General features: G+C 51.6%; 2 protein-coding genes across 4 annotated transcripts in view; both read left to right on the top strand.

Moving 5' to 3' along the window:
- ttll4 (tubulin tyrosine ligase-like family, member 4) overlaps positions 1-6,633 on the top strand; it is a 19,486-nt gene extending 12,853 nt beyond the window's left edge. Inside the window, exons 9-21 of one of the 2 annotated variants that reach the window (XM_079254513.1) lie at positions 596-672; positions 751-945; positions 1,019-1,101; positions 1,170-1,298; positions 1,369-1,491; positions 1,596-1,694; positions 2,857-2,991; positions 3,064-3,201; positions 3,274-3,370; positions 3,458-3,668; positions 4,375-4,442; positions 6,279-6,349; positions 6,427-6,633. In XM_079254513.1, the coding sequence (XP_079110639.1) occupies positions 596-672; positions 751-945; positions 1,019-1,101; positions 1,170-1,298; positions 1,369-1,491; positions 1,596-1,694; positions 2,857-2,991; positions 3,064-3,201; positions 3,274-3,370; positions 3,458-3,668; positions 4,375-4,442; positions 6,279-6,349; positions 6,427-6,619 (1,619 nt within the window). In that variant the 3' untranslated portion in view covers positions 6,620-6,633. Of the gene's footprint in view, positions 1-595; positions 946-1,018; positions 1,102-1,169; positions 1,299-1,368; positions 1,492-1,595; positions 1,695-2,856; positions 2,992-3,063; positions 3,202-3,273; positions 3,371-3,457; positions 3,669-4,374; positions 4,443-6,278; positions 6,350-6,426 lie in introns of both variants that reach the window. The other variant, XM_079254512.1, reaches the window with a different exon arrangement.
- A 3,471-nt stretch (positions 6,634-10,104) lies between these two features.
- prkag3b (protein kinase, AMP-activated, gamma 3b non-catalytic subunit) overlaps positions 10,105-21,497 on the top strand; it is a 33,390-nt gene continuing 21,997 nt past the window's right edge. For both annotated transcript variants that reach the window (XR_013771606.1, XM_079254862.1), the window contains exons 1-8: positions 10,105-10,303; positions 11,121-11,181; positions 11,709-11,857; positions 11,930-12,011; positions 18,810-18,868; positions 18,952-18,997; positions 20,732-20,786; positions 21,350-21,476. Coding sequence is in view for 1 of the 2 variants with exons in the window: in XM_079254862.1 (XP_079110988.1) it covers positions 10,286-10,303; positions 11,121-11,181; positions 11,709-11,857; positions 11,930-12,011; positions 18,810-18,868; positions 18,952-18,997; positions 20,732-20,786; positions 21,350-21,476 (597 nt within the window). In the remaining variant the exon portion in view is untranslated. The remainder of the gene's footprint in view (positions 10,304-11,120; positions 11,182-11,708; positions 11,858-11,929; positions 12,012-18,809; positions 18,869-18,951; positions 18,998-20,731; positions 20,787-21,349; positions 21,477-21,497) is intronic.

Genomic DNA, 21,497 nt, shown 5'->3' with positions numbered 1-21,497 from the left:
TGACCGTCTTTCAGTCCAGAAAATAGAAGTAATGCAAAAAAACCTGAAAAAAAAATAAAAAATTAAGCTCAAAAATAAGTCGTGATATATTAATATTTGATTTACAATCATATAAAACCAAAACGAAGAAAAAAACTGTGATTAAAACAAAGTTTTTTAAAGAAATAAATTAACTTAATTTCGGCAGATGTGACTGAATGACAGTCACCATAGAGGAGATTGGGTTGGAGTTCAGGTGATATCAGAACTCATCTTTAGTTTCTCTTGTTGAGATCTTTTCTTATAATCTGAAGCATCTCGAGCGTTCCTCGTCGCGATGGATGATTCCAGATAAAACCTTCAAGATGGAAGATCTAGAAACAAAACGTGAATATAAATCTGATCTTGCTGAGTTTATCTGACATTAAAGATAAGAGATGTTTAGTTGGCTGGATATGAGATTTTCCAGATCTTTCCTGTCTCTTCAGAGTTTAGCTTCATTTAGTGATTCTGGGGAGCGGCAGTGTCCCCCGCAGGCCGTGTCGGATCGTCTGGACACGCCTCCCACTCCAGACGTAAACGTTACTCAGAACGATTGTATTCTGTTGTCATGCAGAAAGCCACGACTGGTTGGGCTGCTGGGGACACCACATGAAGTCTCCTGGATTCAAGGCGATCGAGGAGCACCAGAAGGTGAGACCCTGCAGCCGGATCCCGGCCTGCGTCCCCATCTGGTCCAGACTTAATCCGGCTTTCTGTTTGTCCTCCCAGCTGAACCACTTCCCCGGGACGTTTCAGATCGGCCGGAAGGACCGGCTGTGGCGGAATCTGTCCAAGATGCGGCTTCGCTTCGGCAAGCAGGAGTTCAGCTTTTTCCCGCGGACCTTCATCCTTCCTCAGGACATGAAGCTGCTCCGAAAGGCCTGGGAGGACGGCGGCTCCAAGCAGAAGTGGATCATCAAACCCGTACGTTGGAAATTTGCCGGAGAAACCTGGGAAAACTTTGTTTTGCTGTAATCCGGTCTCCTGTCTCCACCAGCCTGCTTCAGCCAGAGGAATCGGCATCCAGGTCATCCACAAGTGGAGTCAGATGCCTCGGAAGAGGCCACTGCTGGTCCAGAAGTAAGCAGCTCTGAGCCGAGCCGGCCTCAAGCTTTCCCACATTTCTGAGCTGGAATCTTTGTGTCCAGGTACCTTCACAAGCCCTACCTAATCAGCGGGAACAAGTTCGACCTGCGGATCTACGTCTACGTCACGTCCTACGACCCGCTCCGGATTTACATCTTCTCCGACGGCCTGGTCCGATTCGCCAGCTGCAAGTAAGACGACTCCACCGTCGTCGCAGCGCATTCGCACGGACAAGACTCACATCTTCGTTTGTGTGTCCAGGTATTCGTCTTCCATGAAGACTCTGGGTAACAAGTTTATGCACCTGACCAACTACAGCGTCAACAAGAAGAACTCTGAGTACCAGACCAACAGCGACGACAAAGCCTGCCAGGGACACAAATGGTAGGTTTTTCTGTCTGTTTCAGAAGGAAAAAAGCCAGTTTGTTCATAAACTGGCTGTTTGTCCAGGAAATGTGGCTAAAGGTGGAGGTTTTCTGTATTTTCAGGGCTCTGAAGGCCTTGTGGCAGTTTCTGGGCTCCAGAGGCATCAACACGAGCCTGCTGTGGGGGAAGATCAAAGACATCGTGATCAAAACCATCATTGCGTAAGTTCCAGAGCGGCTGCGTTTAGAGAAAAAAGGAACAGTCTAACGGAAAAACGGCTACGAAATGAGCTTGTTGCCATGGCAACAGTCTTTGTAGGTAGTTCTGGACTGAATTTGGTAATTATGGACCTGCGAACGTCGACCAGCAAACATCGGCCTGCGAACGTCAGCCTGCGAACGTCGGCCTGCGAACGTCGGCCTGCGAACGTCGGCCTGCGAACGTCGACCAGCAAATGTCGGCCTGCGAACGTCGGCCTGGAAACGTCGACCAGCAAACATCGGCCTGCGAACGTCGGCCTGCGAACGTCGGCCTGCGAACATCGACCAGCGAACGTCGACCAGCAAACGTCGGCCTGCGAACGTCGGCCTGGAAACGTCGACCAGCAAACATCGGCCTGCGAACGTCGGCCTGCGAACATCGACCAGCAAACATCGGCCTGCGAACGTCGGCCTGGAAACGTCGACCAGCAAACATCGGCCTGCGAACGTCGGCCTGCGAACGTCGACCAGCAAACATCGGCCTGCGAACGTCGGCCTGCGAACGTCGGCCTGCGAACGTCGACCAGCAAACATCGGCCTGCGAACGTCGGCCTGGAAACGTCGACCAGCAAACATCGGCCTGCGAACGTCGGCCTGCGAACGTCGGCCTGCGAACGTCGACCAGCAAACATCGGCCTGCGAACGTCGGCCTGCGAACGTCGACCAGCAAACATCGGCCTGCGAACGTCGGCCTGCGAACGTCGACCAGCAAACATCGGCCTGCGAACGTCGGCCTGCGAACGTCGACCAGCAAACATCGGCCTGCGAACGTCGGCCTGGAAACGTCGACCAGCAAACATCGGCCTGCGAACGTCGGCCTGCGAACGTCGGCCTGCGAACGTCGGCCTGCGAACGTCGACCAGCAAACATCGGCCTGCGAACGTCGGCCTGCGAACGTCGGCCTGCGACTATCAACCAGCGAACGTCAACTTATGAACATCGACCTGAAATCCATAAAAATCTGTATACTATCGTATTGTGATCGAACTGGCGTTTCGAACTTTACAACGATGAGATTGATCGCGATTAGAAACGATCACAAGTTTTTGTCCTTTTGTACTAAATTTTGGACGATCCAGCCACAAATGGCCAGAAATCGTTGAATTTTGTGCGTTTCTTCCAGATCTGAGCCGTACGTCAACAACCTGCTGAAGATGAACGTTAAAACTCCGTACAGCTGCCACGAGCTGTTCGGCTTTGACATCATGCTGGACGAGAACCTGAAGCCCTGGATTCTCGAGGTTAACATATCACCCAGGTAACGGGCGCACATGACATCACTCATTAAGGCTATGAAACGACACGCCAACACGTTCCGCATCTCCTCCAGCCTTCACTCCAACTCTGCGCTGGATGTGTCTATAAAAGGACAGATGATCCGGGACCTTCTCAACCTGGCCGGTTTCCGTGTTCCTCTCAGAGAGGAGGTGGTTTCCCCCTGCAGCAGCGCCTCCAGCTCCACCAGCAGGTACGGAGGCGGTACTGCACCTCCAGCTTCACCCACCTTCTGCTTCTCATGTGCCTGCATGTGTGTTTGTAGTTTGTGTGGAGGGAACCGGGAGAAGACCAGACCCGACCTGTCGGCTGATGAGAAAGTCAAACAAGCTTTTTACCTCGCGCAGCGTTACACCGACCAGGTCAGAAAAGCTTTTAACTTCAGTTGTTTTGGGTTTTTTTTCCTCTGATGACATCATGACCTGTGTGCTTCTTCCTCTTTCCATCAGGACTTCCTGTCTTCGGTGTTGGACGTTCTGACTCCAGAGGACGTTCGTGTTCTGGCGGAAAGCGAAGACGAACTGAGTCGCAGAGGAGAGTTTGAGCGTGTTTTCCCTTCGCAGTCGTCTTCGCGCTACCATCGCTTCTTCGAGTGTCCCAGATACCTGAACGTCCTGCTGGACCAGTGGGAGCAGAAGTTCTGGAACAACAGGACAAAAGGTTCCCAATGAAAACAGTTTATTCATCCTTAAAACACCACCTGATCTGCCTGAGAGCTTCGCTTCCATCAGCAGCTCAGGACTATTAGTGGGTAACTGTGGGGTAAACTGATGGTCATGTGACCCTCCAGCTGGTCTACGGAGGTTTTCCAGCGTTTCTTTACAATCCAGACACAACATGTAGTGTTTATTCAGAGACTCTAGATGGTAAATCCACCATTATTTATCACATCTTCATCATCATCACTACCATGTTGCTAAGAGACCTCTATTTTCACCTGGACATGATGATGAAGACACTTCCTGTCAGACTTTCCACCAATCAGAGAGCTTAAACTGACGGTAACGTCCAATCAGGAGCAGCCAAAGATCAACAAGTGATGAGAAAAGCAGGAAAATAATGATCCTCTATGGCTGGAATAAAGCCAAGAAGACGTTTGGGATGCAGCTGAGGTGGAGGTGCTGCAGTGAGGACAGCAGGTAGATAGTAGCAGGAAGACGTGGGAATGAGTCTTTATGCTGCTTAATCTGTTCATACGTTCATTTTCCATCATTTTAACCTCAGAATCTGACAGCTGAAGCTGAAACATCACGTTTCCATGGAAACGTCACGTCTGCAGACTGACTGGGAGGAAAGGTTCAGCTTCTACATGCAGGTTTCCTCATTTCAGAGTTACTGAAACCAGGATTTCTGGTTCTGCTTGCAGGTATTGGTCTGCTGAGAACGTTGTGCCAGAAAGGAGTCCACCTGGGGACCAGCGACCCAGCTCACATGGTGAGACGGAAACCTCTGTTTGTCTTTTTTTTTATTTCTAACAAATTAAACTGATTTATTTATAAATAAAACCTGTAATCCAGAAATCAAACCAAAGCTCTGTATAAGATCAGAAGAGCAGAGACGGTAAGTTTTCCCAGGACTTTTCCAGAACTCCGGCTCGGTTTCGACCGCGAGGAACTTACTGGAACTCCGGCTACGTTCAGACCGCGAGGAACTTACCGGAACTCCGGCTACGTTCAGACCGCGAGGAACTTACCGGAACTCTGGCTACGTTCAGACCGCGAGGAACTTACCGGAACTCTGGCTACGTTCAGACCGCGAGGAACTTACCGGAACTCTGGCTACGTTCAGACCGCGGGAACTTACCGGAACTCTGGCTACGTTCAGACCGCGGGAACTTACCGGAACTCCGGCTACGTTCAGACCGCGGGAACTTACCGGAACTCTGGCTACGTTCAGACCGCGGGAACTTACCGGAACTCCGGCTACGTTCAGACCGCGGGAACTTACCGGAACTCTGGCTACGTTCAGACCGCGGGAACTTACCGGAACTCCGGCTACGTTCAGACCGCGGGAACTTACCGGAACTCTGGCTACGTTCAGACCGCGAGGAACTTACCGGAACTCTGGCTACGTTCAGACCGCGAGGAACTTACCGGAACTCTGGCTACGTTCAGACCGCGAGGAACTTACCGGAACTCTGGCTACGTTCAGACCGCGAGGAACTTACTGGAACTCTGGCTACGTTCAGACCGCGGGAACTTACCGGAACTCCGGCTACGTTCAGACCGCGGGAACTTACCGGAACTCTGGCTACGTTCAGACCGCGAGGAACTTACTGGAACTCCGGCTACGTTCAGACCGCGGGAACTTACCGGAACTCCGGCTACGTTCAGACCGCGAGGAACTTACCGGAACTCTGGCTACATTCAGACCGCAGGAACTTACCGGAACTCCGGCTACGTTCAGACCGCGGGAACTTACCGGAACTCTGGCTACGTTCAGACCGCGAGGAACTTACCGGAACTCTGGCTACGTTCAGACCGCGAGGAACTTACCGGAACTCTGGCTACGTTCAGACCGCGGGAACTTACCGGAACTCCGGCTACGTTCAGACCGCGAGGAACTTACCGGAACTCTGGCTACGTTCAGACCGCGGGAACTTACCGGAACTCCGGCTACGTTCAGACCGCGGGAACTTACCGGAACTCCGGCTACGTTCAGACCGCGGGAACTTACCGGAACTCTGGCTACGTTCAGACCGCGGGAACTTACCGGAACTCCGGCTACGTTCAGACCGCGGGAACTTACCGGAACTTACCGGAACTCCGGCTACGTTCAGACCGCGGGAACTTACCGGAACTCCGGCTACGTTCAGACCGCGGGGACTTACCGGAACTCCGGCTACGTTCAGACCGCGGGGACTTACCGGAACTCCGGCTACGTTCAGACCGCGGGGACTTACCGGAACTCCGGCTACGTTCAGACCGCGGGGACTTACCGGAACTCCGGCTACGTTCAGACCGCGGGGACTTACCGGAACTCCGGCTACGTTCAGACCGCGGGGACTTACCGGAACTCCGGCTACGTTCAGACCGCGAGGAACTTACCGGAACTCCGGCTACGTTCAGACCGCGAGGAACTTACCGGAACTCCGGCTACGTTCAGACTGCGGGAACTTACCGGAACTCCAGCTTTGACTGCTGCTTGTTTTGGTTGGCGGCTCCTCCTGTTGGCGAGGCGTAGAACCAAACGGATACTTTCACGTCGTTCCGCAGTGTTTCTAAAGATCTCTGTAAAGCTGATGGGTTGCTTGTCTGTTTGTCCATCTAGTGGTCCAAATGTAGCTACATCTCCAGGTTTGAAGTCCAAAGACCAGATGGGATGAGCCCATCCAGATCCAGGTAGCGTCCACCTTCCAGCAGACGTTCATCAGAGAACTCTGGCTTCAGATAAACTGACCGTCTGCTTTGTGCCGCAGGGTGGTTGTTATCCACCAGCGCCGCCGCCTTCACAGCGCCGATGACGAGGACTGTTCAGACACGGAGGCGCCATCTGTCTCCAGCCTGCCCATTTCGCCGAGCCCCGGTTCGAGCATCACCAGCAGTGCCTGCGTGAGCCCTCAGCTCAGCCTGACCCAGAGTTTACTGCCCCAGCAGTTCGCCTCGCTCTGAGATGCTGCGGCATCCAGACGCACGTCTGAAGCGTCCCGGACCGGAACCACCAACCTGCAGAAGACCGGTTGGAAATCTGGCCTCTAAAAGATGAATTCCAGTTTCCCGCCAATGACAGCAGTTCTGTTGGACGAGGAGGGGAGGAGCCTAAACCGGGCGCATGTGGCCTTTTCAGCGTCCTGATCCTGAACGTGGTTCCAACCGATGCGGTGCAGTGATGACTTGGATTTGTTTTTACCGTCTGTTGCTTCTCTTGACGCCGTGGTGATCAGTTTGATCAGGTTGTTTGATCGGCATTGCCGCGCTGACGTGACACTGTGATTTACCTTAAACCGCTGCTGCTTCACAGCACATTCCTACAAGCCTTACAGAGCGGGCGCTACAGCTGAGGGTTCGGGGGGGCGGGGTCTCCGCGACGTTGGGGGCATGGTTTCTGCGACGTGGCGAGACGTCGCTTCTCTTTCCGTTGGCGGATGATTCCTCCACCATTTACACTCAACGCTTGTTGGACTTGATAAAACGTTTACTGGTGAGACGAAATGTTCAAATGAGAGAAGTTTTCTCTTCTTCTGTGGTGGCAGCGTTCTTTCAAACTGCCATAAAGCGGCTTCGAGTCGTGCCAACTTTCCACTTGTTGTTCCAATAAAGATGAAACCTGCGGCGCGCCTGAAGACGAGCCTCGAACAGATTCCTGGAAAGCTGCCGTGAGTCGGTGTGGAACGCTGGAACCAGTAACTGGTCGGCTGAAACTGGACTGGGAATGGGAGGTGGCGCTCCTGGGAAGCATCGTCCAGCTCTTCTGTCCATCATTCAGCTGGAGAAGAAGCTTCGTTGTTTACAAACATGCCGCTTTCACACCTCAGTATAACTCGTAGAGTAGGATTAATATGCAAATGAATATGCAAGTCTTCAGGATGTGACGCAGCTCAGCCACCAGGGGGCGCTCCGGTTCCACGCATACGCTTGTTCAGCATCGTCTGGATGTTTCTGTGAAATGGAAAACCTGCGACTCGTCCTGCACTTGTAACGTCGTACGGCGGCTTAGGAGGGCAACGTCAGGGATCTGCCGCCATGTTTGTTTGCTGCTGATGTTTTTAGCGGAACGACGTTGGGTCTGCGTGTTGAAGGGCTGCTGTAAACAATGAACGTTTTAAAAATAAAGGTTATTTGTGCTACAAAACGTCTGTTTTTATTCCAACCCTCAGAGGCCGGTTTAGTTTCGCCTTCATGTCTGCTCCTTTATGCAGACAAACGTCTCCGTCCTCAACCTTACACTGCCGTGGTTAAGTCACTTCATCCACTAGCGGACTGCGCTAATCTATCGCTGTAAAGTTGTTTACAAGCAGCCAAAAACACCTAAAGAAGAAATCCACAAAGTTTTTTGCAGTTCTCAACAACTTATTCTTCTTCTGGTGCTTTTTATTTGGCAGTTACTTCTATTCCTCCTGATTCTTCTTCTGCTCCTCCCGATTCTTCTTCTGCTCCTCCCGATTCTTCTTCTGCTCCTCCTGATTCTTCTTCTGCTCCTCCCGATTCTTCTTCTGCTCCTCCTGATTCTTCTTCTGCTCCTCCTGATTCTCCTCCTGTAAACAAAATTTTAAAATATTACATATAAAATATTTACCATACAAACATTTATCCATTTATTCAGCCTAGCATCACATTAAGCTCAACAAATACAAAATAAATCCTTTTAAATTCTAAAACCAAATTAATATATTTCAATAACACAATACATTTTAAACAATTTTAATAAATTTTGCTATTTTTCCAAAGCTAGCTTTGGGCTAATCCATCTGTAGTCCCCAGAATGCTGCTTTTATACCCAACCCTGGAACCCTCACCTGTCAGAGAATCTTCATCTACAAGTTCTCTGTCGGATTAAAGGTTCCAACTTCAGAAAGTTTCTCTGCAAATGGAAGCTTGTTCAGGAACTGAAACCATCCTGACAAAATGCATCTTCTTGTAGCTGTTGCCATGAAAACGGTTAACGAAACATTAAAAAGCTACAGTGACCTGTGTTTGAGTCGCATCAGACTGGTCTGAGCCTGATGTTTGACACGTAGCGACTCCTGGGATTCAATGTCACTCGGGTGGGTCCATGGGGGGACCGGCGGGTCCATGGGGGGACCAGAGGGTCCATGGGGGGACCGGTGGGTCCATAAGGGACCGGCGGGTCCATGGGGGGACTGAAGGGTCCATGGGGGGACCAGTGGTCTAGTTTCAACCCGGATCCAGCAACCTGTGTCATTAGGACCAAGCTGCGACCAGGTGGACGTGGTGAACTCTGAGCTGCTGCTCCGTGGCGTTTAACCAGCTGCTGGCTGGAAAGGCAGATCAGCTGTTAGGAGGAGCTGAATGTCAGACGCAGACGTCTCTATAAATAGTTCCTGCGGAGTGAAACCTGAACGTCTCGCAGGTTTTAAAGCTGCATCGCCGCTCTGGTGACGTAAAACACGTCATCAGAACCACTTTCCTCCTAGAGAATCATAAACATGTTTTTATCTGATGGAAAACAGGAATCTGATGCAGAAACATCTGGAAACATCTGGAACTGGAGCTTCTACTGGTTTAACTGGGAACAGGTCAGTAACATTCATTCATTCATTTTCCTAACCGCTTGGTCTGTTGAAGGGTCGCGGGGAAGCTGGAGCCTATCCCAGCAGGCTTTGGGCGAGAGGCGGGGTACACCCTGGACAGCTCGCCAGTCCATCGCAGGGCGGTCAGTAACATAACTGGGTGTAAAAGGAGCATTTCGGAGTCTCTCAGATGGAAAGACGGACAGAACTTCATCAATCTGAGATCAGATGCTGAAGTTCTACAGAGAAGATAATCAGAATCGGAAGGAATCTCTGTATGCTGGGACAAGGCTGGATGCTGGTGATCATGATGGAGCGAGTTTTTCAGTAGTGAGGGAATTATTGGGCAGAGATGGTAATGCCCCCTCAATGGGTATCTGTCTTGGGTATCAGTGTGTTCTGGCCTTCTCTGGGCAGCTGCCTGGGGGGGGTTCTCTGTCCTGGGGGAGCAGAATGCCCAGGGGCCCTCCTGGGGGCCTCCTGGGGCCTGTGCTTTGTGTCCAGGGGATATGCTGGCTGTGTGTAGCTCAGCTGTGACTGAGGTACAGGTACATGTCTTCTTCTGTGGTGCTTTTTAGGGCGTTGCTGATCTCAATCCACTCTAGTTCAAATCAAACCACGGTTTTAAAGTTCCCACAGAGTTACGTGTCCATCAGCTGCTCGTACCGTTACTAAGCAACCACTGGATCAGCTGTTTGACCATGTTTAGCGTTGTTATGCTGCCTCCTTGTGGCCACAGCGGGACAGTGTCGCCTTAAAGAGCCGTTCATGGGCCAATGAAGATGTCCTGTTTCTGATATCTGCAGCACAGGAGCTCACAGGGTCTCTGTGGCCCCTCCCCTCTCTCTCCCTGTGAATGCCACAGGTCTCTCACCCCCCTCTCCAGTCCAGATTTAGACCTCAGCCTCTCCCACTCGGACTCAGCTGTCTGGATCTGGCCACCGATTTGTCACCTCCTGCACGTCCAGTGCTTCTTCTCAATGCCCAACGTGCTTCGTCTTCCTCTCTTCTTCATCTGACATGGTGGCAGAGCCCCGCTGGCCGCTGTCTTTGCTGCCCAGGCCTTCATCGCCCCTCATCCTCGGCCATGGAGGCGTTTGCAGAGGTGAGACTGAGCGTTGGTGTGTGTGTTCCTGCAGAGGGAAAACCCTGCAGCTTCTCTTATCCACAGCTTTGACGGAGCTGCAGGACTTCCAGCAAGCCGAAGCGACCTGAGAGGTGGGAGGGGCTACCGAGAAGGAACTTTTACGTTCAACCAACTTAGTTTGTTTTTAAAACAGTCCAGACAACCGGAGAGTGTGAGACGAGACAGGAGGCGTTACTGATTCATCCAACGGCTCTTATTAAAAACCAGGCATGTGCAAAACCTTTACCGTGATGATAGAAACATGGGTCACACCATAACGCTGCACACCCCACATTCCCCCACAAGCATTTTACTTTTGGACCTTTTATCTGGTTCTCGGCTGCAGGAGCCTTTTAGGATTACAGATCAACCCAGCTGTCATGTGCATGAAAAACTACTTGTTTGTTCGCCACTTTAAAAAAACGCTGGATTTATTTCCCCTCCATCTCCCGTCAGTTTGTTTTCTGTGTCAAGTGACGAATAGCAAAGATCCTTGGATCGGACTACATTACTTACATTACCAACGACGAAGACGGACAAGACTGGCCCTCCGTCCGCCTGCATATTTAATCGAATTTCCCTTTGGGGATTAATAAAGTATTTTTCATTTCATTCATATCCATCTGTGTATCCGGCTGCATATCTGTCCGTTTGGAAGTCACCAGCAGCAGGAAAAGCAGAATTTTTGTCATCATCGTTCTGTTGTGTGGAAGAGAAAACACCAGAATTGTTCAGCTGTGACAATAAAACTTGGAGAAAAGTTGCAGAAGCCTCAGACCTCTGCTGCTTCTTTCAGGTCCCACTATTTGAGCTGGATGAATATGAAGAAGAGGATGTTCTTTCTGTAAAGAGCAAAGGTAAGGAAGAGGAGGGTTTAATGCATGACTTGCACACCAGTTGCCAGTGTTGGTGTCGTTAACCATGGTACCGAGGTGTATAGCTCATCGCTGATGCTACAGTGCAAAGCATTATGGGGCAGCAGCACCATGTTGTCAGAGAAAAGCAATGCTGCTGATCAGCTTCATTTAAATAATGTGATTTTATGAACTTTATGACATAGATTGAAGAACAGAATCACATCACCAACAAGCAGAGATGCAACCTGGAGGTTCCCAAACCTAAAGACCCTTTCCATGAACATCACAATAAGTGTCAATGATACAAACTCTCTCTTGAGTTTGCATCAGGACCAATATGAGGACCAATATCCCACTCTAGTTCCCTGGATTTTTCCAGTTCATGCAGTTTTTTTTTCCTTCCTGAAGATGTTAAATTGTCTCCTGTCTTTTCAGTTCCATCTTCCCATCATGCAGCCTGATCATTTTCTGTTTACTATAACCTGTAAACAAACTGGAACAGTCACCACACCCTGCTGAATTTGCAGGTGCTTCTACATATGCGTCGTACCCTCTGGCGCCCCCTGCAGGCGTGGATCCCGACACCTTGATTTACATGAACTTCATGAAGAGTCATTCCTGCTACGACGCCATCCCCACCAGCTCCAAACTGGTCATCTTTGATACCACACTGCAGGTCAGATATTCCCATCATAGACCCAGAGCTGGAAGAAGTTCGGTCTGTATGACACATTTGTGTTTTCACCAGGTGAAGAAGGCGTTCTTCGCTCTGGTGGCGAATGGCGTGAGAGCGGCACCACTCTGGGACAGCAAGCTGCAGTGTTTTGTAGGTGAGCCCAACAAACACAACCATTAACTCCATTTCCAATTAATCATGAAATGTGATCTGGTCTCAGTTTTGGGCCAGGAGTGAGGTCCTGCCTCAAGTGGAGGAGTTTAAATATCTCGGGGTCTTGTTCACGAGTGAGGGAAGGATGGAGCGTGAGATGGACAGACGGATCGGTGCGGCGTCTGCAGTAATGCGGACTCTGCGCTGGTCTGTTGTGGTGAAGAAGGAGCTGAGCCAGAAGGCGAAGCTCTCGATTTACCAGTCGATCTGCGTTCCTACCCTCACCTATGGTCATGAGCTGTGGGTCGTGGCCGAAAGAACGAGATCTCGTATACAGGCGGCTGAAATGAGTTTCCTCCGCAGGGTGGCCGGGCTCTCCCTTAGAGATAGGGTGAGGAGCTCGGTCATCCGGGAGGAGATCAGAGTAGAGCCGCTGCTCCTCCGCATCGAGAGGAACCAGTTGAGGTGGCTCGGGCATCTGGTCAGGATGCCTCCTGGACCTCCCTGGTGAGGTGTTCCAGGCACGTCCCTCTGGGAGGAGACCCCGGGGAAGACCCAGGACACGCTGGAGGGATTACATCTCTCGGCTGGTCTGGGAACGCCTCGGGATCCCCCCCCCTCAGTTTCAGTTACAGCAAAAGAAAAACAACCTGAAGGTATCCGTCTAGAGATTGGTCTACAGAATGAGAATTTTGCAAATAAATGCTGGTTCATGCGTCTCTGTCTTCTAAAATGTACCCATAGACACTAACTTCAGGACCTGTGGTGTATTCTTAGCCACTCCCCCCCATGCCCAAGGCAACCTGAAAACCGCTCGATGCCACCTGTAGACCTCCTAAGGAGCACCACCGCAGGGTTCATGTGCCACTGCGGGGTTCAGCTCCCAGCACTCTGTTCATGTCCCAGCACTGGTTTCCCCATCCAAGCACAGGGTTCATGTCCCAATTTGGGGTTCCTGTCCTAGTGCAGGGTTCCTTTCCCAGCACTGACTTCCCCATCGCAGCGTGGGGTTCATATTCCAATGCAGAGTTCATGTCCCAGTGTGGGGTCCTAGCCTCTGTGAGGGGTTCCAGTCCCAGTGCAGTGTTCTAGTCTCTGTGAGGGGTTCCAGTCCCAGTGCAGTGTTCTAGTCTCTGTGAGGGGTTCCAGTCCCAGTGCAGTGTTCTAGTCTCTGTGAGGGGTTCCAGTCCCAGTGCAGTGTTCTAGTCTCTGTGAGGGGTTCCAGTCCCAGTGCAGTGTTCTAGTCTCTGTGAGGGGTTCCCGTCCCAGTGCGGGGTTCTAGTCTCTGTGAGGGGTTCCAGTCCCAGTGCAGTGTTCTAGTCGCTGTGAGGGGTTCCAGTCCCAGTGCGGTGTTCTAGTCTCTGTGAGGGGTTCCAGTCCCAGTGCAGTGTTCTAGTCTCTGTGAGGGGTTCCAGTCCCAGTGCGGTGTTCTAGTCTCTGTGAGGGGTTACAGTCCCAGTGCAGTGTTCTAGTCTCTGTGAGGGGTTCCAGTCCCAGTGCAGTGTTCTAGTCTCTGTGAGGGGTTACAGTCCCAGTGCGGTGTTCTAGTCTCTGTGAGGGGTTCCAGTCCCAGTGCAGTGTTCTAGTCTCTGTGAGGGGTTCCAGTCCCAGTGCGGTGTTCTAGTCTCTGTGAGGGGTTCCAGTCCCAGTGCAGTGTTCTAGTCTCTGTGAGGGGTTCCAGTCCCAGTGCAGTGTTCTAGTCTCTGTGAGGGGTTCCAGTCCCAGTGCGGTGTTCTAGTCTCTGTGAGGGGTTCCAGTCCCAGTGCGGTGTTCTAGTCTCTGTGAGGGGTTCCAGTCCCAGTGCGGTGTTCTAGTCTCTGTGAGGGGTTCCAGTCCCAGTGCGGTGTTCTAGTCTCTGTGAGGGGTTCCAGTCCCAGTGCGGTGTTCTAGTCTCTGTGAGGGGTTCCAGTCCCAGTGCAGTGTTCTAGTCTCTGTGAGGGGTTCCAGTCCCAGTGCGGTGTTCTAGTCTCTGTGAGGGGTTCCAGTCCCAGTGCAGTGTTCTAGTCTCTGTGAGGGGTTCCAGTCCCAGTGCGGTGTTCTAGTCTCTGTGAGGGGTTCCAGTCCCAGTGCGGTGTTCTAGTCTCTGTGAGGGGTTCCAGTCCCAGTGCGGTGTTCTAGTCTCTGTGAGGGGTTCCAGTCCCAGTGCAGTGTTCTAGTCTCTGTGAGGGGTTACAGTCCCAGTGCAGTGTTCTAGTCTCTGTGAGGGGTTCCAGTCCCAGTGCGGTGTTCTAGTCTCTGTGAGGGGTTCCAGTCCCAGTGCAGTGTTCTAGTCTCTGTGAGGGGTTCCAGTCCCAGTGCGGTGTTCTAGTCTCTGTGAGGGGTTCCAGTCCCAGTGCGGTGTTCTAGTCTCTGTGAGGGGTTCCAGTCCCAGTGCAGTGTTCTAGTCTCTGTGAGGGGTTCCAGTCTCAGTGCAGTGTTCTAGTCTCTGTGAGGGGTTCCAGTCCCAGTGCAGTGTTCTAGTCTCTGTGAGGGGTTCCAGTCCCAGTGCAGTGTTCTAGTCTCTGTGAGGGGTTCCAGTCCCAGTGCGGTGTTCTAGTCTCTGTGAGGGGTTCCAGTCCCAGTGCGGTGTTCTAGTCTCTGTGAGGGGTTCCAGTCCCAGTGCGGTGTTCTAGTCTCTGTGAGGGGTTCCAGTCCCAGTGCGGTGTTCTAGTCTCTGTGAGGGGTTCCAGTCCCAGTGCGGTGTTCTAGTCTCTGTGAGGGGTTCCAGTCCCAGTGCGGGGTTCCAGTCGCTGTGAGGGGTTCTCTGTGAGGGGTTCCAGTCCCAGTGCGGTGTTCTAGTCTCTGTGAGGGGTTCCAGTCCCAGTGCGGTGTTCTAGTCTCTGTGAGGGGTTCCAGTCCCAGTGCAGTGTTCTAGTCTCTGTGAGGGGTTCCAGTCCCAGTGCGGTGTTCTAGTCTCTGTGAGGGGTTCCAGTCCCAGTGCGGTGTTCTAGTCTCTGTGAGGGGTTCCAGTCCCAGTGCGGTGTTCTAGTCTCTGTGAGGGGTTCCAGTCCCAGTGCGGTGTTCTAGTCTCTGTGAGGGGTTCCAGTCCCAGTGCGGTGTTCTAGTCTCTGTGAGGGGTTCCAGTCCCAGTGCGGTGTTCTAGTCTCTGTGAGGGGTTCCAGTCCCAGTGCAGTGTTCTAGTCTCTGTGAGGGGTTCCAGTCCCAGTGCAGTGTTCTAGTCTCTGTGAGGGGTTCCAGTCCCAGTGCGGTGTTCTAGTCTCTGTGAGGGGTTCCAGTCCCAGTGCGGTGTTCTAGTCTCTGTGAGGGGTTCCAGTCCCAGTGCGGTGTTCTAGTCTCTGTGAGGGGTTCCAGTCCCAGTGCAGTGTTCTAGTCTCTGTGAGGGGTTCCAGTCCCAGTGCAGTGTTCTAGTCTCTGTGTGAGGGGTTCCAGTCCCAGTGCGGTGTTCTAGTCTCTGTGAGGGGTTCCAGTCCCAGTGCGGTGTTCTAGTCTCTGTGAGGGGTTCCAGTCCCAGTGCGGTGTTCTAGTCTCTGTGAGGGGTTCCAGTCCCAGTGCGGTGTTCTAGTCTCTGTGAGGGGTTCCAGTCCCAGTGCGGTGTTCTAGTCTCTGTGAGGGGTTCCAGTCCCAGTGCGGTGTTCTAGTCTCTGTGAGGGGTTCCAGTCCCAGTGCAGTGTTCTAGTCTCTGTGAGGGGTTCCAGTCCCAGTGCAGTGTTCTAGTCTCTGTGAGGGGTTCCAGTCCCAGTGCGGTGTTCTAGTCTCTGTGAGGGGTTCCAGTCCCAGTGCGGTGTTCTAGTCTCTGTGAGGGGTTCCAGTCCCAGTGCGGTGTTCTAGTCTCTGTGAGGGGTTCCAGTCCCAGTGCAGTGTTCTAGTCTCTGTGAGGGGTTCCAGTCCCAGTGCAGTGTTCTAGTCTCTGTGAGGGGTTCCAGTCCCAGTGCGGTGTTCTAGTCTCTGTGAGGGGTTCCAGTCCCAGTGCGGTGTTCTAGTCTCTGTGAGGGGTTCCAGTCCCAGTGCGGTGTTCTAGTCTCTGTGAGGGGTTCCAGTCCCAGTGCGGGGTTCTAGTCTCTGTGAGGGGTTCCAGTCCCAGTGCGGTGTTCTAGTCTCTGTGAGGGGTTCCAGTCCCAGTGCAGTGTTCTAGTCTCTGTGAGGGGTTCCAGTCCCAGTGCGGTGTTCTAGTCTCTGTGAGGGGTTCCAGTCCCAGTGCGGGGTTCTAGTCGCTGTGAGGGGTTCCCGTCCCAGTGCGGTGTTCTAGTCGCTGTGAGGGGTTCCCGTCCCAGTGCAGTGTTCTAGTCTCTGTGAGGGGTTCCAGTCCCAGTGGGGTGTTCTAGTTGCTGTGAGGGGTTCCAGTCCCAGTGCGGGGTTCTAGTCGCTGTGAGGGGTTCCAGTCCCAGTGCGGGGTTCTAGTCGCTGTGAGGGGTTCCAGTCCCAGTGCGGGGTTCATGTCCCAGCGTGAAGTTCCAGTCCCAGTGCGGTGTTCTAGTCTCTGTGAGGGGTTCCAGTCCCAGTGCAGTGTTCTAGTCTCTGTGAGGGGTTCCAGTCCCAGTGCGGTGTTCTAGTCTCTGTGAGGGGTTCCAGTCCCAGTGCGGTGTTCTAGTCTCTGTGAGGGGTTCCAGTCCCAGTGCGGGGTTCTAGTCTCTGTGAGGGGTTCCAGTCCCAGTGCAGTGTTCTAGTCTCTGTGAGGGGTTCCAGTCCCAGTGCGGTGTTCTAGTCTCTCTGAGGGGTTCCAGTCCCAGTGCGGTGTTCTAGTCTCTGTGAGGGGTTCCAGTCCCAGTGCGGTGTTCTAGTCTCTGTGAGGGGTTCCAGTCCCAGTGCAGTGTTCTAGTCTCTGTGAGGGGTTCCAGTCCCAGTGCGGTGTTCTAGTCTCTGTGAGGGGTTCCAGTCCCAGTGCAGTGTTCTAGTCTCTGTGAGGGGTTCCAGTCCCAGTGCGGTGTTCTAGTCTCTGTGAGGGGTTCCAGTCCCAGTGCGGTGTTCTAGTCTCTGTGAGGGGTTCCAGTCCCAGTGCGGTGTTCTAGTCTCTGTGAGGGGTTCCAGTCCCAGTGCGGGGTTCTAGTCGCTGTGAGGGGTTCCAGTCCCAGTGCAGGGTTCTAGTCGCTGTGAGGGGTTCCAGTCCCAGTGCAGTGTTCTAGTCTCTGTGAGGGGTTCCAGTCCCAGTGCGGGGTTCATGTCCCAGCGTGAGGTTCCAGTCCCAGTGCGGTGTTCTAGTCTCTGTGAGGGGTTCCAGTCCCAGTGCAGTGTTCTAGTCTCTGTGAGGGGTTCCAGTCCCAGTGCGGGGTTCTAGTCGCTGTGAGGGGTTCCAGTCCCAGTGCAGTGTTCTAGTCTCTGTGAGGGGTTCCAGTCCCAGTGCAGTGTTCTAGTCTCTGTGAGGGGTTCCAGTCCCAGTGCAGTGTTCTAGTCTCTGTGAGGGGTTCCAGTCCCAGTGCGGGGTTCTAGTCGCTGTGAGGGGTTCCAGTCCCAGTGCAGGGTTCTAGTCGCTGTGATGGGTTCCAGTCCCAGTGCGGGGTTCATGTCCCAGCGTGAGGTTCCAGTCCCAGTGCGGTGTTCTAGTCTCTGTGAGGGGTTCCAGTCCCAGTGCGGTGTTCTAGTCTCTGTGAGGGGTTCATGTCCCAGCACTCAAATCCATGCAGGAAATCAGGGAAGTTTTGATTCTTCCCAGCTCATAGCTGTGAGCAGCTGGCCCACAGAGTTCATATTTCCTCGCCGGTTTCAGGTGAAAGTGGGTCAGCAGTGAGACGGGGTGTTGGGTTACAGACAGGACAGCACCTTCAGCTCCACTTGTAATTAAAACTTCAGCAGCGTTAAAAATGCATGTAAAGTGTGTGTTCATCGGCTTCTGAAGGCCATGAGGCTAAACGCAGACTTTTAACTTTATTGCCTTTCACGTTAAACCTCCACTTCCCTCTATCTTCACATCTTAGATTACAACACACCTCCTTCTGGAATAATCTAATGCAGCCTCTCCCAAACTGGAGGACTAAACATCATTTCATGGTTTCTGGATCGGGATTTTAATCTGAGCTGTCAAAATGAACGTTTCTGTACATAGATTAATCTGTGGAATTGATCCTCTTTTAACACGTTATTGTAAAAACAACAAGGTAAAAATCCAAATCTGGGTTTCGTGTTGGAGAGAAACTGATTTTGGGCCTTTCGGTGCCCATAGCTGCTAAGTCAGTCCGGTAAAACCCAGCGAGCCTGAGAAGAGCCAGAATTCTCTAAGAGTTTGTAAAGTGGACAGACATTAAACTCTGTTATCTGTATGAAGTCCAACGCAAGAAAATTGTTTTGTTCATCTGGAGTCTTTAATTCAATGTTAGAAATGTTAGAATCTCTGGATCAGTACCTGTCTCTAGACTTGTCTCTGCATCGGGACCCGTCTCTGGATCAGGACCCGTCTCTAGACCTGTCTCTGGATCCATACCCGTCTCTGGATCAGTACCCGTCTCTGGATCAAGGCCCGTCTCTGGATCAGGACCTGTCTCTAGACCCGTCTCCAGATCAGTACCTGTCTCTAGACTTGTCTCTGCATCGGGACCCGTCTCTGGATCAGGACCCGTCTCTAGACCTGTCTCTGGATCCATACCCGTCTCTGGATCAGTACCCGTCTCTGACTCAGGACCCGTCTGTGGATCAAGGCCCGTCTCTGGATCAGGACCTGTCTCTAGACCCGTCTCCGGATCAGGACCCGTCTCTAGACTTGTCACTGGACGTAGATCTGGATTGCTGTCAGTCTGTAGGATCTCAGTCCGACTGTCCTGCTTTAATCCGAGGATCCGATCCGGATGTTGGCGGGGGGAGGGGGTCGTGCTGTTGCCGTAGCAACGAGCGGACCCAACCACCTGTAACAGTTTCATGTTTGTGTGTGCAGGTATGCTGACCATCACGGACTTCATCAACATCCTGCATCGCTACTACAAGTCTCCTCTGGTGAGCGGCACTGCACAACGTTCGCTGTAGTGGACGCATCACGGCTGACATTTCCGATCTGACATGTTTGTGTTTTCTTTCAGGTTCAGATCTACGAGCTGGAAGAACACAAGATTGAGACGTGGAGAGGTCTGAACACCATCCGCTGAGTCTTCTGTCTTTTTAGAGACAATTTTTACACTTTATCCCAAACATTGGGTTGACTCCGCCCCCCTGGTGGTTAGGCTCCGCCTCTTTCCAGATCTGTAGGACTGGAAAGAGGACCCTGAGAAAATTATTTTTTCATTTAAATCTTTATTTTGTAAAATCATGTTAATTCAGAAAAGCAGCTTGTTTTCAACGAATGCAACACGCTGCTGTTTTATCCAAAAGCAGAAAAACAACTTTTTATCTGAGCTGCAAGGATGGTGGAAACTGGAGTCTGGACATGTTTGTAGCGCTTTACACGCCAGTACACAACAAACTGTAAACATGTCGGAGGTGAAATATGGGCGTTTCCATCTCAGCCAAGCGGTAACCTCCGGCAGTAAAAACTACATCCAATGCAGAAGTGACAAAACCTGCAGTTCCCCCTTCATCCACTAGGGGCTCCAAAACAGAAAAATAATCCCCTTAGACCCCCATGTTAAAAAGACCAACTTCACAGCAGAAATAAACATGTTTACAGCCTGGTTCAAAAATCCATTTTCGGTTTAATAGGTCAGGTTTACCTTCATGACAACTGTGGGGGGAGTCAACTCGCCCGTTTAAAAGTAATTTAATCTCGAAGTTCGGCATATTTAGGGGCGTGTCCTTTTGATTGACAGGTACCCGATCTCCCACTTCAAGTCAGAAGAACGTAGAACAACCGCGGTTTTTAGCCGGTTAACAGCATGACTTAGCTTTAGCCCGCTTACCTCCGTTAGCTGGTTAGCTCCTGTTATCTCCGGGTTAACTTGGTTACCTCTTAGCTACAGAAAGCTCGGAGTTCGCTAGATGTCAATCATCCACCATGATGCTCACAGCCCCCCTCTCAGCTCCACCTCTTTGTCCATATTTGTATTTTCCGGGCGAGACGATGCGCATGACGTTGCCAAGATGGTGATGGTAGGAACCGCCCACCGAGCTTCAATTCAGCTCTTCAGAAACCTACGGGTGACGTCATGGAGGCTCCGCCCATCTTTTATATACAGTCTATGGACACGGTGCAACAGCTGCGACGCAAAACTGCCAATAAATGATGAAGGCTGTAAAACTGTGACAAAACAAAGATGGGTTTCACATGAAGCAAGGACGATGTCAGGACCATGGCCGCTCCAGGACAGCTGTGGGACAGTCTGAGGATCTGCTGCAGCAGCTAGCTGCCAGCTTGAAGAAGCTATGGTCACCATGGTGATAAAAAGTCTGAATGCAGCAACAACATGATGCGACCGGTTCTGGTGACGCCATCAACATGTTTTCTCTGATTGGTCCATTTTGCTTCTGATGAGAATATGGAGAAAAATCTGCCTCAGTTGGAAAAACTGGAAAATTCCCTGATGTGAACGTTCCCGCTGATGTTGATGCCGTAAGAAATGTTGGTTTGTGAATTATTTGGAAGAACTATCAGGAGTCATGTTAAAAGGCATTTAGAGGCGTCTTTGCATGAACTTTTTCCATCATGTCTATAAAAACACATTTTCAGCTGCTTGTGGGTAAATAAAACCACTAAGACCCAGTTCGAGTTAGAGCAGAAGGTATCAGAGGTGCAGTGGAGGCAGCATCGTGCAGGTGGAGGTGCAGACGGAGGAGGCTGGAAAACCCAAACTGACCTCAGACATGCACGTTTTTGCTCTCAGAACAGAAAATGGGATTTTTGTCTAACTGGTGTTTCTGTCTCTGCAGAGATCTACCTGCAGTACTCCACCAACACACTCATCAGCACAACACCTGAGTCCAGGTGAAGCCTTTACCGTCACTCTGTCCATGTTTTCTGACCATCAGAGCAAATGCATCGTTTTGTGTGCTTGAAGCCTGATTGTTGGGAAAACGAAGGAATCGGTTGTACTGGAGTCCTGCAGGCAGGGTGTAGTCCAGGGTGTACGCAGGCATACTAGTATACCAGTATACCCACTTCATGAGTGACCACTACACCACTCCCTACAGGGCTCCAACGCTTCATGTTTTTACACGTTTCCATAGATACGCTAATGACACCCTGGTCACTCCTGTACGTCCCAGTTTAACTGGTATTTTCTGTGTAAAACACTGGATGTGGCAAACTTTCTCCAGCTCTACCAGGACAAAACTTCCAATGCTATAAGTGCTGTTGGTTTCCTTATATAGGCTATTATGAAATGGCTTTCGTGATGTTTTGTTCTCTGTCTGTAAAGCGTCTTGAGATGCCATTGCCGTGATTTGACGCTATATAAATAAAGTTGAATTGAATTGAATATAAGTAGAATTGGTTTGACTGAATCCCTGAGTGCAGCCGGGTAACCTGCTCTGTGGTTTGTCTCTCAGTCTGTTCGATGCCATCTACTCCCTGCTGAAGAACAAGATCCACCGGCTGCCCGTCATCGACCCGGCGTCCGGGAACGTCCTCCACATCCTCACTCACAAGCGCATCCTCAAGTTCCTCCACATCTTCGTAAGTTGGGACCGGGGCGGA

Source organism: Telmatherina bonti, assembly GCF_933228915.1.
Source record: "Telmatherina bonti genome assembly, chromosome: 15".
NCBI lineage: Eukaryota > Metazoa > Chordata > Actinopteri > Atheriniformes > Telmatherinidae > Telmatherina > Telmatherina bonti.
The sequence above is the reverse complement of the archived record's forward strand: the minus strand, read 5'-3'. Positions and strand labels throughout refer to the sequence as shown.